Source organism: Eretmochelys imbricata, chromosome 24 (assembly GCF_965152235.1).
Source record: "Eretmochelys imbricata isolate rEreImb1 chromosome 24, rEreImb1.hap1, whole genome shotgun sequence".
NCBI classification, from domain to species: domain Eukaryota; kingdom Metazoa; phylum Chordata; order Testudines; family Cheloniidae; genus Eretmochelys; species Eretmochelys imbricata.
The window spans coordinates 7,441,072-7,455,705 of NC_135595.1; the positions used below are offsets into that span (position 1 = coordinate 7,441,072).

Sequence of the window (14,634 nt, forward strand, 5' to 3'; positions counted from 1 at the left end):
CCTGGGTATATTTGGAAGGATTGTTTGACAGCCTTAAAATCAAGGGCCCACTCTGCAAAAAACATGGAGGGAAGATGGTCCTTGCTCTCAACTGTAAAATCTAAGAGAAGTAAGAGAGCTTATGGGGAGAGGGATACAACCAAATACATGTTTTTATAGACTCTTGCAGTTCTCTAATTATAAACAAAAGATGCCAGCTCAGCTAGCCATCATTAATTGGCGGATCTTGAAGAAGTACTTGATGAGGAAAATGGTCTGGCCCTACAGATGAGTTCAGGGAGAATATTCCATGCATAAGAAGCAAAGTGGAGGAAGGGTCAAATTGTTTTGTTGTGAAGCTGGTGTGAGTAGCAGCAGTTGAGGGCTGATGTTTGGAGAGAGGAGCAGACAAGAATGAAGAGGCAGCGTTGTGAAGCTTGAACTTTAATATTTAGGAAAAAGTGGAATTCTTGTAATGTCCTATGCAGCATTGTAAATTGCAGCAGTAAATATGATCAGCACTTGGAGCTGTAGTGCACATTGTACTGTGCTTACTGAGGCAGTTACTGTCTGTTAGATTGGTCCTTAGAAGGAAAATATGTTGGTGAGTGGGTTTCTTCAATTAACATTAGCATGAGCTTCTACAGCCAGAGCTGGCTTGTCTTGTATTTCATGCAGGTAACTTCCTTCACTGTATGACAAGCTTTGAAGCTGCTTTTAAATTCATGGAAATGTTTTGGTGTCATCCCATTTATTTCAGTTGGATGCTTATCCCAGCTGCTGCAGAGATGAAAAGTAAATAGCAGCTGTCCAGTGTCTTTTTTTAATGAAGTGGGAAAGGGTTCCCATAAGCACATTTTGTTTTCCTTCATCCCTAATTAGGTTAACAGCTTTTAAACAGGTTGATGCATCACGGGAAATATAGAATATCTGTCAAGGTTGGAACACTAGATCTGATCCTGTCCTTTCATCTTGTGCAGACAACTACATCAGTGCAAAGTGGAGGTCAAATGCTATCAGATCAGTGTGGTAGCCTTTTACACTCATTTCATAGTGCTGGGAATGACTGTGCAAAGTGCAGGACAATGGAGAATTAAGCACAGTGTTTCTGTGAATGCAGGATCTCTGTTTTAATCTGGTCCTATTGCTTCATTCCGTAGCTGGAGTCAAACTTTTGAATACATTCTCAGAAATAGGACTTCAAGGGAGGAATAAGCAGCTCACCTAGTGTCTGGGGGCTGGGGTAGAAATGCCATAATAAATGTTTGTTGCTAATCAGCATGGCCTGCATAGTTGCGCTTCAGGTTTCTAGTAGGATTAGTCATTTTTGTCTGTCTTTGGCACAACAATGCTTCTGTTTATACTCTCAACTATTTATGGTCTGATGTTGACACTACTTCCTGCTGTAACTCATTCTAAACAATGAAAGGGACTTCGTATATTGTGTCCTGAATATAGGAAAGACTCAAGATTGTATTAACATCTAATTCTAGATTTTCTTTAATTGTGCACTGACAAGTCTCAGAATAAACTGGTTTTGCTCAATTATATGAGGAACTGGATCCAAGACACGAGCTTATGATGTGTCTACCACAGGAGCAAAATATTGTATGATGGGAACTAGGATGGCTGGTGGTAAAGAGACAGCTTCCTGTAACTTCCCGAAAATCATCTTCCCCCCTGTGAGCTAAAGCTCAGGAACCACTTCTCTTCCATCAGCCTGCCTTCTGCAGAAGCTGGTGTGAAGTACCACATCTTGTTACAGAGAGCTTTAAAATATGCCTCTTCATTGTAAAGAGACAATCTTATTCACATTTTTTAAACACCAGATATTGTTTCTTGAGCCATCTTAATTTAATAACAAAATCTTAATATTTAATTTTTAACTATTTGTGCTGCTTGGTTTTTCTTATTTTGGCTGAGGACAATACAGTATTAGAATACTCTTCTCCTTCAGGTAAGGCTTTGCTACTTTGGTTGTAAATCGGTTTTGTCTGTTAATTGTTGGTTTGTTTTAAAATGTACTGTAATGAAGCAATTGAGAGGGTTTATCTCTTGTAAGAGCTTGATTTAAAAAAAAATTCTTTTTACAAGTTTAGGTAATTACTCCTTTAAAAGTGGTAATTTGTTTCTGTAAGTTTATCCTCTTTTTTTAAATCTCTTCTGTGGCAGGCTCTGCTCAGTAAAACAGCCTGTTGCTCTCTTCTACAAACCACCTGGTGCAGGTTCTACCATTGATGTGGGGTGCCTTTGCAAAATGGTGCCAGTGCTGAATGAGCTGGGCCAGTTGTGTTTTTGATGCTGCTCTCTGGGGCAGAAGAGGGGAGGGTGCTAGGTTTGCAAGCCAAAAAGGTGGTGGGGAGAAACAAAGAGCATAAGCGTTCTTCCACAACTTGGGCCAGTAGGGCCTGTGGCCATCTGTAAAGGCTGCTGGGAGAAAAAACATGAAGAGGGGAGGAAAGCACAACGGATGCTGGGACCGTGGCCAGGGTGTAAGGAAACGCAAAGGATGCCAGGCGTGTGGTTAATGGCAGGTGCGGGGAAAGAAGTGTAACAAATGTTGGCAGCATCAGGCACGTCGGTGTGCGGGAGGAGCACAAAGGATGCTGGGAGCATGGTCAAGGTGGGGGGGGAGGAGCACAAAGGATGCTGGGAGCATGGTCAAGGTGGGGGGGGAGGAGCACAAAGGATGCTGGGAGCATGGTCAAGGTGGGGGGGGAGGAGCACAAACGATGCTGGGAGGGAGTATGGCCCTGCCCTTCATTCTACAGCCCCCAGGCAGCTGCCTCCCTCCCTCCCTCCCTCCCTAGTTCGCGCTGGGAAGCCTTGATGGGACTGACACCGTTGACCCTTTCCCCAGGGGCGGGGGAAGGCCTCGGTCAATCGTTCACGCTCCCTTCCCGCCTCAGGTCTAGCCCCTACACTTCGCACATGCGCAGTGATAGGAAAGAGTGCCTCGCTTCACGGCGCACGCCCGGCGCTTGTTTTAGAGAGAGCGGCCCGCATGCGCAGGAACGTGATTTCCTCAGGCTTGCGCACAATCGATTGAGAGGGATGGGGTGTTTGCGCGGTCACGTTCGCGCATGCCCAGTATGCTCCTCGACGCTGACGAGAAGTTTGGCATGTGCGCAACCACTGTGTGGCGCGTGCGTCGTGAACATCTTGCGCCTGGAGGCGCTCGGCGCGTGCGTAGTTGGCAGCGTCCCGAGAGGGTTGGCGCATGCGTACTAGGTGGCTGTGGTTCTGAGGCTAACTTGAGAAACCTAGTACAAAATGGCGGCCGATGGGCGGGCTCCGAGCTGTGTTGGGGATGGAGAATAACCAGCCCCTGGCAGCTGCCTAACCGGTTAGCGGCTCAACGAGCACAGGAGGGGCCCTTCAGGGGAAGGGGTCCGTTAAAAGCCCCGCAGGGAGCGAGGGGGGGCGGGGTTGCGGCGCGTACCCCGGGAGGGAGCGTGAGTCGCGCGTTCCCGCGACCAGTGGCGGCCGCGCGACGCTCCCACCGTTTCGCGCGAGTGCGCGCCGGCCCGGCCCGGCCCGGCCCGTGGGTCTCGGGACTGGGAGGGGGCGCGTGCCCGTGAGAGAGGCCGGGCGGTGGGCTGTGGCAGAGCGACCCCTGGGTGCCACAGAGAGGAGGCGTGTAGCGGCCTGTCGCGCCTCCGGCCCCGGACAGGCCGGGCCCAGTTCAGCGTGAGGGGGTTTCACCTCTGTGCGTTGTGCCCGCTCTAGGGGGCGGGGATAGAGCCGCTCCATTTGCTGGAGGGGGGGCGTGTTTGCTTTGCTCGCTGTTGCATTGCATGCGGTTGCGGGGTGGGTGCCGAGACCCTCGCGCGCGCGCGGCGTAGGGCGGGTTGCGCGCGAGGATTGCGTGCCGGCGAAGGGGGCTAGAGGCTAGGGCTGAACGTCACGGCATGGAGGCGGCGTAGGGACCCCAGCGCCCAGGGCAGAGGCTCATTGCGGTGTGCACCCTGGGGCGATTGGGAAACCCCAGCACGCAGGGGCTGCGCGGGTGCCCTGCTCGCATTCCCGCATTGCACGACCGTAGCCGGACTGCGAAGCCCTAGCACAAGGCGCAAAAGGGGTGCATCGTTACATGCATCCTTCTTTGGAAGCGGCCCCGGTTAAATATAGCATACCCGTGCCGCGGCCAGCCCAGCCCATCTCTGCCCGGGCGCGCGCACAGGAGGCACGCTCCCCCCCCGGGCGAGGGGGGAGGGGAGGGCGGCTGAGCGGTGCACGCGCTCCCGGCCGCGGCGGAGGGTAGCGGCGCTGCTGCTTGTGCGACCAGGGGAGGAAGATGGCGGCCGGCGGCGGAGGCAGCAGCAAGGCCTCCTCGTCGTCGTCCTCCTCGGCGGGGGCCCTGGAGGCGTCGCTGGACAGGAAGTTCCAGTCGGTCACCAACACCATGGAGTCCATCCAGGGCCTGTCGTCCTGGTGCCTGGAGAACAAGAGGCACCACAGCACCATCGTGTATCACTGGATGAAGTGGCTGAGGAGATGTGAGTGCGGGGGGGGGATGGGAGCAGGACTCCCGGGCGGGGGGGGCACCATGGCGGGAGGTGGAGATTGGGGGGGGCTCTTGAGAAAAAGGAACCGCGGCCTCATTATCTGCCCCTGGATGAACGAAGAGGGCACCAGGAGGGAGATGTGGGGGGCGGGGCATCTAGGAAAGTAGGCACCACAACCCCATAATTTTTCATTGGGGGGGGGAGGCAAATGTAATGACTCCCCATCCAACCATTGAAACGGGTTCGCCAGGCTCATGGTGGATTCTCCGTTGCTAGCCATTTTTAAATCGAGATTGGGTGTTTTCCTAAAAAGCATGCTCTGAGAATTATTTTGGGGAAGTTCTCTGGTCTGTGTTATGCAGGAGGTCAAGATTCGAACTCTGAATTGGGAGAGTGAGGTTAGGATGGAGGCATTAGGGGCTGTGAGGGACTCTGGGGAAATAATCCCTTTCTTCCTTTCACTTGCCTTCCATGTCTAGTCCCTTCTCCCCATTTTCCAAACCCTGTTAATCCAGACATATCTCCTGATATGAATCTCTCCTCCTTCCCCCCCACCCCCCGCAGTTATTGACATATCTTTGTTCCTGTGTCACTTACCCTGTGATTCCCACCCTACAGACTCATTAATCTGCATCTTGTTTATATTCCCTCACTATGCATCAGGTTCTCAGTGGCTTCCCCTAGTTATTTAAGCCACCCCCACTCCTACCCAGATGGTTCCTTTATTGTGTTTTAAATACTTTGGAGTCTATAAACAGAACTATCGGTCTGTATATACCTGATACAATCAGAGATGTTTGCAAAATGCGTTGGTTTTCTTAGCTTGAAAAATGCCATTTCCTTCATTTATTGATTGATGATTTGTGGTGTTAATAAGAAATAATAGAAATGCATGGTGCCTCTAACATTGTACCTCTTTAAAATAGATCTGTTTCAGAATTTAAAAGATCTTGCGTATGAATTTGTAGTGATCATTTGGGAACCCATGATTTACTGTGAATTTCTAAATTGGTTGAGATCTTCGTTTATAGTTCAGGACAAGTCTGGGAAATCTGTTGCGTTGCTTAGAATTTTTGTATGTTTGGTATTTGATTCACAAGCGGAAATGTTCAGTTTGAAGTGGATGTGAGTGTATAACCTTTACAGTAATAGACGTTCTAACACAACTTCACAAAAGTCCAAAAACTGTAGTGGGAGGCAACAGAATGTTTGGGGTAGGGAGAGAGGGAGTGTATTGAGAGGATGAAGGGGAAACAACTACCTTCTTGTACCACAGATTTCAAACGTATATTTAATAATTGATAGCTAGTCTTCTTCCTGCTTTAGTAAACGTATTGAAGTTAAAGATCTCTGAGGCATAATTATCCAGAGAAGAAATTTTTGGAGCATGTAACTTCTAGGCAAGCCATTCTAATCTCTCAGTTTTATCATATGGCATTATCATTGCTGTGTATGTTCCTTACAATGTTAACCAGTAACTAAGGAGTCCTCTCCAGAGTCTCGGGTCTGTACTTATTAATACTTGCATCTGAAAGATTTTAGTATACAATTCCAAGAAAAAAATAAGGATGTAAATTAACCTCCCGGAACATCAGCTCTCATTTTTGGGGGCTAGCCACAGGCTTCTTCCCCCACTCCCAAAATAGAAGTCTCTTTAGATGTGGGTAGGAGAAAAAGTATTGGATATTAAAATCAAATCTAGAGAGCACTGGCCGTAGTTGTATTGTGGACTTGACAGTGGAGAGATTAATCTTTTTCACTAAACATGGTTTGATCATCTTTGCTGGAATTGCTCTTTCATATGTCCTTAAAACATTCAAATCTCGTACTGTCTCAGTATGAGCTAAAGCAAGTTTTGCAGGCGTAAGGAGGTAACATTAAAGTGGCATTATAACTTTTTATGTTATGCTTAAAAATGTTTGAAATAGTTCATTCTCCATTTTAAGGGTTGATTAGAAGTGAGCTGTAGCTCACGAAAGCTTATGCTCAAATAAATTGGTTAGTCTCTAAGGTGCTACAAGTACTCCTTTTCTTTTTTCCCTGTTTACTTTGATTGTATTTGAGAGCTCTCTACAGAAGGAAAACAGGATTGATTCCTCATTCAGGAGCTATGTCCTTCACTTGCATCATTTATTCTAATCTGAGCAGGCTGAGGAATGCTGTGAATTAATTGGCAGAATAGATTTAAATTGTTATGAATTTTGATACTTGTGAGGTACAGTTATTAGGGCTTGAATTGCAGGTATTTATCTAGATGCAGAGATTATGGCGAGTAACTATTACACACTGCTTCAGTTAGCATAACTTTTGCATTTTAAAATCATACATCAATTCTTCCTAGCAGTCTGAAAGTCTCAAAAGCAAGACTTGGTTGTCCTTTGGAATAAACTGAGATGTATCTTGCAACACAGGTCAATGAAAATTAAGGTTTTGGAACAGTCTGCAAGTAAAGGGGATATTTTGTGGGAGTGGGCATTTGCAACTCAGCTAGCATGAGGGTTCAAATATAAAATTAAACTATTTTCTTTGCCTTTTAATCAGCATAAAAAACACTTCATTGTTGAAATTTTCAACAGTACAGTTGTCTGACTTACTAAAATGTTAAACAGTTTATTATTGTCAAAGGTTGTAATTAAACTTTATTTTCAGATATGTGAACTCAAATGTATATCATAGTGAGAAGTGAGTCTTCTAGGGCTGGGATTGCTGGGCAGAGCAAAATAGAGTAGTTCATAATTTTCTTTTGTTTTGGTAGTGTGACAAGTAGTTAAGTTGTCTTTTTTAATGGTACCATGTAAGAATCAAAATATTAACTCTTAAGAAACTGCTTTTGTCAAAACCTCTAATGACCTTTTCTTTTCTAAAGCTCAGAACCAGTACTCCATCCTCATCCTCAATCTGTCATCTGCCTTTGACACCATTGATCATGCTCTTCTTTATATCCTGTCCTGTCATGGCTTCCATGACCATATCCTCTCCTGGTTCTGCTCTCTGATTGCTCCTTCAATGTGTCCTTTGCATCATCCTCTTCATCACCCGCACATTTCTGTGTAGTTTCCACAGATCTCTGTCCTTGAGCCCCTTCTTCCTCTATACCTTACCTCTGGGTAATCTCACCTGCAAAGAAAATTCAGCTACCGTTTCTCTGCTAAGGACTCACAGATCTACCTCTCTACTCCAGACCTGTCTTCTATCCAAACTAAAATCTCGGTCTTTCTGACATCTACTTGTGAACGTCTAGCCATCAGCTCCGTCTCAACATGGATAAAACAGAGCTCTTAATCCCCTCCCCCATAAACCTCCCTGTTACCTCCAGTCCCATTCACTGTGGACAACACCACCATCCTGCTTGTCATTCAGGCCTCTAACCTGGGCATCATCTTTGACTCAGATCTCTCTCTAAATCCTCCCATTTAGGCTATATTTAATTTTCCACATAGGGCCTTTCTTGTTCATTCACTTCTAAAACTCTTGTCCAGGCTGTCCTCTTGCATCTTGATTACTGCAACATCCTTCTCTCTGTCCTCGACAAATGCAGTTTTGCCCCACTCATATCTGTTCAGAATGTTGTCACAAAGATCATTTTCTTAGACTATGTCATCCCTCTCTTTGCATCCCTCCTCTGGCTCCCCCTTCTCTATCACATCAAACAAGCTTTTTACTTTCACTTTGAAGGAGCTTCATGGCCTATCCCTACCTATTATCTCTTAAGCTTAATGTTAAGATTTTGTCATGGTTATTTTTAGTAAGCCATGGACAGGTTGCAGGCAATAAACAAAAATTAATGGTAGCCTGTGACCTGTCTGTGACTTGTACTAAAAATAACTGGGAGTGTGGGGGGAGGGAAGGAATGACAGCTGAAGCCCCACTGTGTGGGGACTGACAGCCTGAGCCGCACTACAGGGGCTGGGGCGCACAGCCACAGGAGGGCAGGGGGGCGCACATCTCCTGTCACTGGTAGCTGAAGCCGAAGAAGTCATGAAAATGCAGTAAAGTCACAGAATCCGTGACTTCCATGACCTCTGCGACTAAATCATATTCTTACTTATGCACCATCGAGACATTGATTTCCTGCCTTCCATCAGCCCAGGATGCATAGGGCCCTACCAAATTGGACATGAAAAACACGTCATGGACTGTGAAAACTGGCTATTGTAGGGGAGACCAGATTTCACCGAGTTGAGCAGCTGGAGAACGGTGGCTGCTGGCTGGGAGCCCAGCTCTGAAGGCAGCACCACCACCAGCAACAGCATGGAAGTGAGGGCGGCATGCTATGGTATTGATGATTACCTGTTCTGTTCATTCCCTTTGAAGCACCTGGCACTGGTCACTGTCAGAAGACAGGATACTAGGCTAAATGGACCTTTGATCTGACCCAGTGTGACCATTCTTACGTTACTGCCACCCTTACTTCTGTGCTGCTGTTGGCGGTGGTACTGCCTTCAGAGCTGGGCACCCAGCCAGCAGCTGCCCACCAGCTGCCGAGCTCTGAAAGCAGCAGCACAGATGTAAGGGTGGTGGTATCACTACCACCCCCACAATAGCTTTGCGACACACACCCCCTTGCACTTACCCCATTTTGGGTCAGGTCCCCAACGGTTACAATACCGTTAAACTTCAGATTTAAGTATCTGAAACTGAAATGTATTATTTTTTAAATCTTATGACCATGAAATTGACCAAAATGGTCCATGAATTTCTAAGGCCCTAATGATGCAGCTTCCATCACCCACTTGATACATTTTCAGATACCTTCATGCTTTCTTCCATGCTGCCCCTCATGCTTGAGAGGAACTCCCCATAAACACCACAAAACTAATTATTCTCCTTCAGATTCCACTTTAAAAACTCTCCTTTTCTATCATCCCTACAAAAACTTGACAGTAGTTAGCTGGCTGTTGTACTGAGTCCACTGCATATCATGCTGAGCCAATTTGTCTCATTGTTTCCTCGTACTCTCTTACCTGTCTCTGCATTCACCTATTGTTTGTTGCCTCATACTTAGGGTATGTCTACACTTACCAAGGATTGATGCGGTGATCGATCCACTGGGGGTCGATTTAGCGGGTCTTCACTAGACCCGCTAAATCGACCACAGAGCGCGCTCCCATCAACTCCGATATTCCACCAGAATGAGAAGATTAAAGAAACTCTCCTGTCGACCCAGTGCGGTGTGGACACTACAGTAAGTTGACCTAAGCTACGTCGACTTCAGCTATGTTATTCACATAGCTGGAATTGCATAACTTAGGTCGACTTAACCCCGTAGTGTAGACCTGCCCTTAGGTTGTGAGCAGTTTGGGGCATGGACTGTCTTTTTGTTCCATTTTTACAACACCTAGCACAAAGGAGTCCTGGTCCATGAATAGGAATGGTCCATGATAATACAAATAATAGCTGGTAATAATTAAGAAAATTTGATTTGCTTTTATTTTCTGCAGCTCTTAAATGTATTTTTACTCTAAAAGCCTGTAAAAATATCTAATAGCTATTATTTTCGGAGAGCCTCTTGCAAAAGGTAGAATTAATAAGATAACAGTGTGGCTTTGTCTCAGAATTCTTAATAGAGTTTTTATAAGATTAAAATGAAGGTACAGTAGAATCCAGTTGTCCGACCCTCCTTTAACTAGTTCTCCTTATTGACCAAACAACCAGCGCACACAGGTCCGAAAGAGGGTGATCTCTCCTGTGCCCTCTAGATGGCATTGCAGCCTCGCACTTTCCCATTCTCTGGGTTATCCGAATTTTTGGTTATCCGATCTGGCCTGAGTCACAGATGCGGCTTCTAATTTTCCCAGGGGGGTGCTCAACCTCTGCTCAGTCCCAGGCCCCACCTCCACTCTACCCCTTCCACCAAGGCCCCACTCCCTCCCCGCCTCTTCCCCTCCCTGGTCCACCCCCGCCCCACCTCTTTCCGCTTCCTACCCTGAGTGCGCCCTGTCCCCCTCTGCGCCCTCCCCCCTAGTACCTCCTGCATGCTGCAAAACAGCTGTTCTGTAGTGTTCAGGAGGCGCTGGGAGGGAAGGGGAGGAGTTAATCGGCAGGGGCCACTGGCAGGTGGGAGTGGGGCGGGGGAGGGAGGGGAGCTGGCTGCCGGCCTGAGTCCCAGTTAGATTGAATAAATGGGGTTCTTCTTGTTAGAGCCCTGTCTGGGACAATTTTTTAATCCCACCTCACAATTACCATTTGCTCCTGCATTTTTTTGTTGAATAGTTATCCTGCAATTAAGACAGCAGATCCCAGTCCCACTGCAGGCCTCTACTGCTTGTATTTATATTGAACTGGTGTTTACATCTCTTAGTAGGGTGACACTGTTAAAGGAAGCATTGTACAAAAATTAAATTGATCAGTGTTATAGGTGGTATTTCTGAAATGATACTTGCCTTATACAGTATTTTTTTATGGTTTACAAATTCATTAAATATATGAATAAGAGAATTAGAATATCATCTGTAGTGACATTAGCAGCACTTTTAAAAAGATCATTGATTTTCATGCTTCAGGTTGGAAACTGTGGTCAGGAGGAAATCTCCCCACTTACACCCACCATCATATAATCAGTCTTACACCCTTGGCTAGGTTCTCATCTAATGGTTTCTACCATTCTCTGGATACTGCTTGAAACAGAACATTTATTGATTTTTGTTTTGATATTTGAATTATTTTCTTTAATTCCAAAGTTTTCTTCCTCTGTTTATATCATATAGTATGTATGTGTTATAAAATCCTGGCAGATATTTTTCCCTCTACATTTCTCTACTTTAAGTCTCTTAACAGATAAGGTACTATTTAATTCTTATACAAAAGATGTGATGCTATTTGAATGGAACCATTCCTCTTTTAATACAAAATTAGCGCTGACATTTAGATATCTGTCAGCACATGATTGAATCACCTCTTCACCAGTTTTCTGTTCTAGTAATAAAATCATAAGGACAATGACTGCTTGCTTATGTGAAAACCGAAAGTTTCAATAAAACAGACAATATTTGCTTTATAGAAGTATAAGGTATTTAATGCTGTGAATCACTTTTTCTCCAAAACTTATTACTGTGAATCTATGTTATAAAAGGTTTCAGAGTAGCAGCCGTGTTAGTTTGTATTCGCAAAAAGAAAAGGAGTACTTGTGGCACCTTAGAGACTAACCAATTTATTTGAGCATAAGCTTTCGTGAGCTACAGCTCACTTCATGATGAAGTATTTATCTTATTCGGATAACCCAGCTGTAGCTCACGAAAGCTTATGCTCAAATAAATTGGTTAGTCTCTAAGGTGCCACAAGTACTCCTTTTCTTTATATTATAAAAGACTTTCTGACAGGAGTATCTAATTTATTCAATGTGCTTAGTATTTAGTCACAACTTAAATATAACTGCTTTTCAGGTCAGTAAACCATGCATTTATTAACTTGAGACATGTTAGTCCATCAAGCAATATAACATCACTTTAAAAAAAAAAAAAAAAGTACAGGAGGTGCAATTGAAGAAGAATTTGAAAAACATTTGGCCATAGGCAGTGAGAGATCAATAATACAGTTTACTGTTTCATGAGAAGCACTGATGTCTCCTTTACAATTTGTTGAGACATCATGATCGAATAAAAGGTCTCTTCATTCATTGATGTATAATAAGAATTTATTCAGGTACCTCCCAGTATGTTAACTGTATGCATTCCCCACTTACCAGTTGCATAACACAATGGTATGATTGAAATTTGCTTCTCTTTTTGCATATGACTGTTTCATAAAACCAGTGTGCAGTGTGTGTTCTTATTTTGATGTAGTTTTTAATCACTAAAACGCTGCATATTAAGACTTGTGTATAACTAAAGATATAGCCTTATCAACTCTGATTTATTTGAACATACTTTTTTTGTAGTTTGTAATTTGGAAGGGTTAGAAGAACCAATTGACCCTAACTGAAAAAAATAAATCTTATTTCTGCCTTGGTGCATGTGTTAAAGTTCAACATCATGAAAACTGCTGTGAGGTTTCAAGTGCTGGATTGTGGCATAATTAATTGAATTTAGCTGTTAGAACTAACTGACTTTATTTGCCACTTGAAGAAATCTATAGGATGGTTGATTTTAAAGAAGCCTAAAACTTGATTTAAAGGGGCTGTCAAGGTTCCTTCCCCACTCTGAACGCTAGGGTACAGATGTGGGGACTTGCATGAAAACCTCCTAAGCTTACTTTTACCAGCTTAGGTTAAAACTTCCCTAAGATACAAACTATTTTAGCTTTTGCCCTTGGACTTTCGCTGCCACCACCAAACGTCTAACACCAGTATTTTTATTATTAGGAAAGAGTTCGTTTGGAAATGTCTTTTCCCCGCAAAATCCTCCCAAATCTTACCCCTTTTTTCTGGGGAAGGTTCGATAAAAATCCTCACCAATTTGCATCGTTGACCACAGACCGAAACCCTTGGATCTTAAGAACAATGAAAAAAGCATTCAGTTTCTTAAAAGAAGAATTTTAATAGAAGAAAAAGTAAAAAAGAATCACCTCTGTAAAATCAGGATGGTAAAAACCTTACCGGGTAATTAGATTCAAAACATAGAGAATCCCTCTAGGCAAAACCTTAAGTAACAAAAAGACACAAAAACAGGAATATCCATTCCATACAGCACAGCTTATTTTCTCAGCCATTTAAACAGACAGAATCTAACGGATACCTAGCTAGATTACTTACTAAGTTCTAAGACTCCATTCCTGTTCTGTCCCCTGTAAAAGCATCACACAGCCAGACCCAGACCCTTTGTTTCTCCCCCCCTCCAGCTTTGAAAGTATCTTGTCTCCTCATTGGTCACTGTGGTCAGGTACCAGCGAGGTTATCCTAGCTTCTTAACCCTTTACAGGTGAAAGGGTTTTTCCTCTGGCCAGGAGGGATTTTAAAGGTGTTTACCCTTCCCTTTATATTTATGACAGGGGCCCTGGCGATACCAAAACAAATTATTTAAAATAAATCCTTAAATTATTATAATTTTCTTGAGGTCTGACTTTTTGATATTGTATGGAAGATTTCTGTCAGTCTATGTAGACAATACAACTGTGACAAAAATGCTTCCAGTGACAATGGATGGATTTAACAAAGTTGTACAGAATTTTTAATAGCATTATGGTAAACCCTCTTAATTTGGCAGAATAGTTGTCTAGTAGATTAATACAACTGAATTTTAAAGTTTGACCTGCTCTTCACAATTTTGGCTGCTTGTTTTAAATTTTTTTTGTAATTGACTCATCTTAGATATCAGTCATGTTTTAAGCCCAATTCTGCTGTTTTTTATGGCACTGTAGAGGAAGGTTTAAATTCAGAATATCTTTTGTGGGAGGCAGTGGCCTGGTGGATGGAACACTATTCCCAGATCTGCCACTGGCCTGTTGAATGACCTTGTGCAAGTCATTTCCTCTCTGCCTCAGTTTCTTCATCTGTAAAATGAAGAGAAAGATACTGATTGTTGTAAAAACATGTTAAGATATATGGATGAAAAGCACTAAAGAGCTAAGAATTGTTTTTATTATTAAATAACAAATCTTAACTTTTTCATATCGGGTTTTCTATTAAACATAAATTTGGGGCCTAAACTACTTGAGTGTCCTGTTTCATAACTGTTAGCCACAGTTAACACAGCATAATGAAAATGGCAAGAAATCCCTGCGTTAAATAATAGCAACAATAATTGTCCATAAATACTTGAAAAACATACTTTTCTGCTATTCAGTAATGAGTGAAAAGACTTCCTTCTGGGAACTGTAAAGTGAGCCTTGTAAATTTCACTTTGCTACTCCTGCTGGGACCCTCCTGTGGGCAGGAGTAGTAGAGACGGTGGGCTGTATTCTTTTGCTGCTGGGTTGCTCTTGGAGAAGGAGAAAGATAAATTTATCTAACCTCACTATCCCATTAGAAAGGCTGCTTCTGGTCTTATACTTGGGGATTTGCAATGTGTTGCAGTAGAAGAGAGTCTTATATGAACCTCTACTGCTATTTGGGAGGGGCTGGGAATGAAGAATAAAGAGCCTTTTCCCTCTCCTAAGAGATTGCAGAAGCATCAGAAGCGAAAGGCCAGTGTCTGTGGCTTCTGTAAGAGGAGCAGCATAGGGAAATTTACAAGATTATAATCCATTTCACTTCACTGACACAGCTCACAAA

The 14,634-nt window shown here is 44.0% G+C and overlaps 1 protein-coding gene across 3 annotated transcripts in view; it reads left to right on the top strand.

The window, feature by feature from the left end:
* The first annotated feature begins 3,260 nt into the window (after positions 1 to 3,260).
* Positions 3,261 to 14,634, top strand: part of RPRD2 (regulation of nuclear pre-mRNA domain containing 2) — a 64,619-nt gene continuing 53,245 nt past the window's right edge. For all 3 annotated transcript variants that reach the window (XM_077841286.1, XM_077841287.1, XM_077841285.1), the window contains exon 1: positions 3,261 to 4,478. In XM_077841286.1, the coding sequence (XP_077697412.1) occupies positions 4,277 to 4,478 (202 nt within the window). In that variant the 5' untranslated portion in view covers positions 3,261 to 4,276. The remainder of the gene's footprint in view (positions 4,479 to 14,634) is intronic.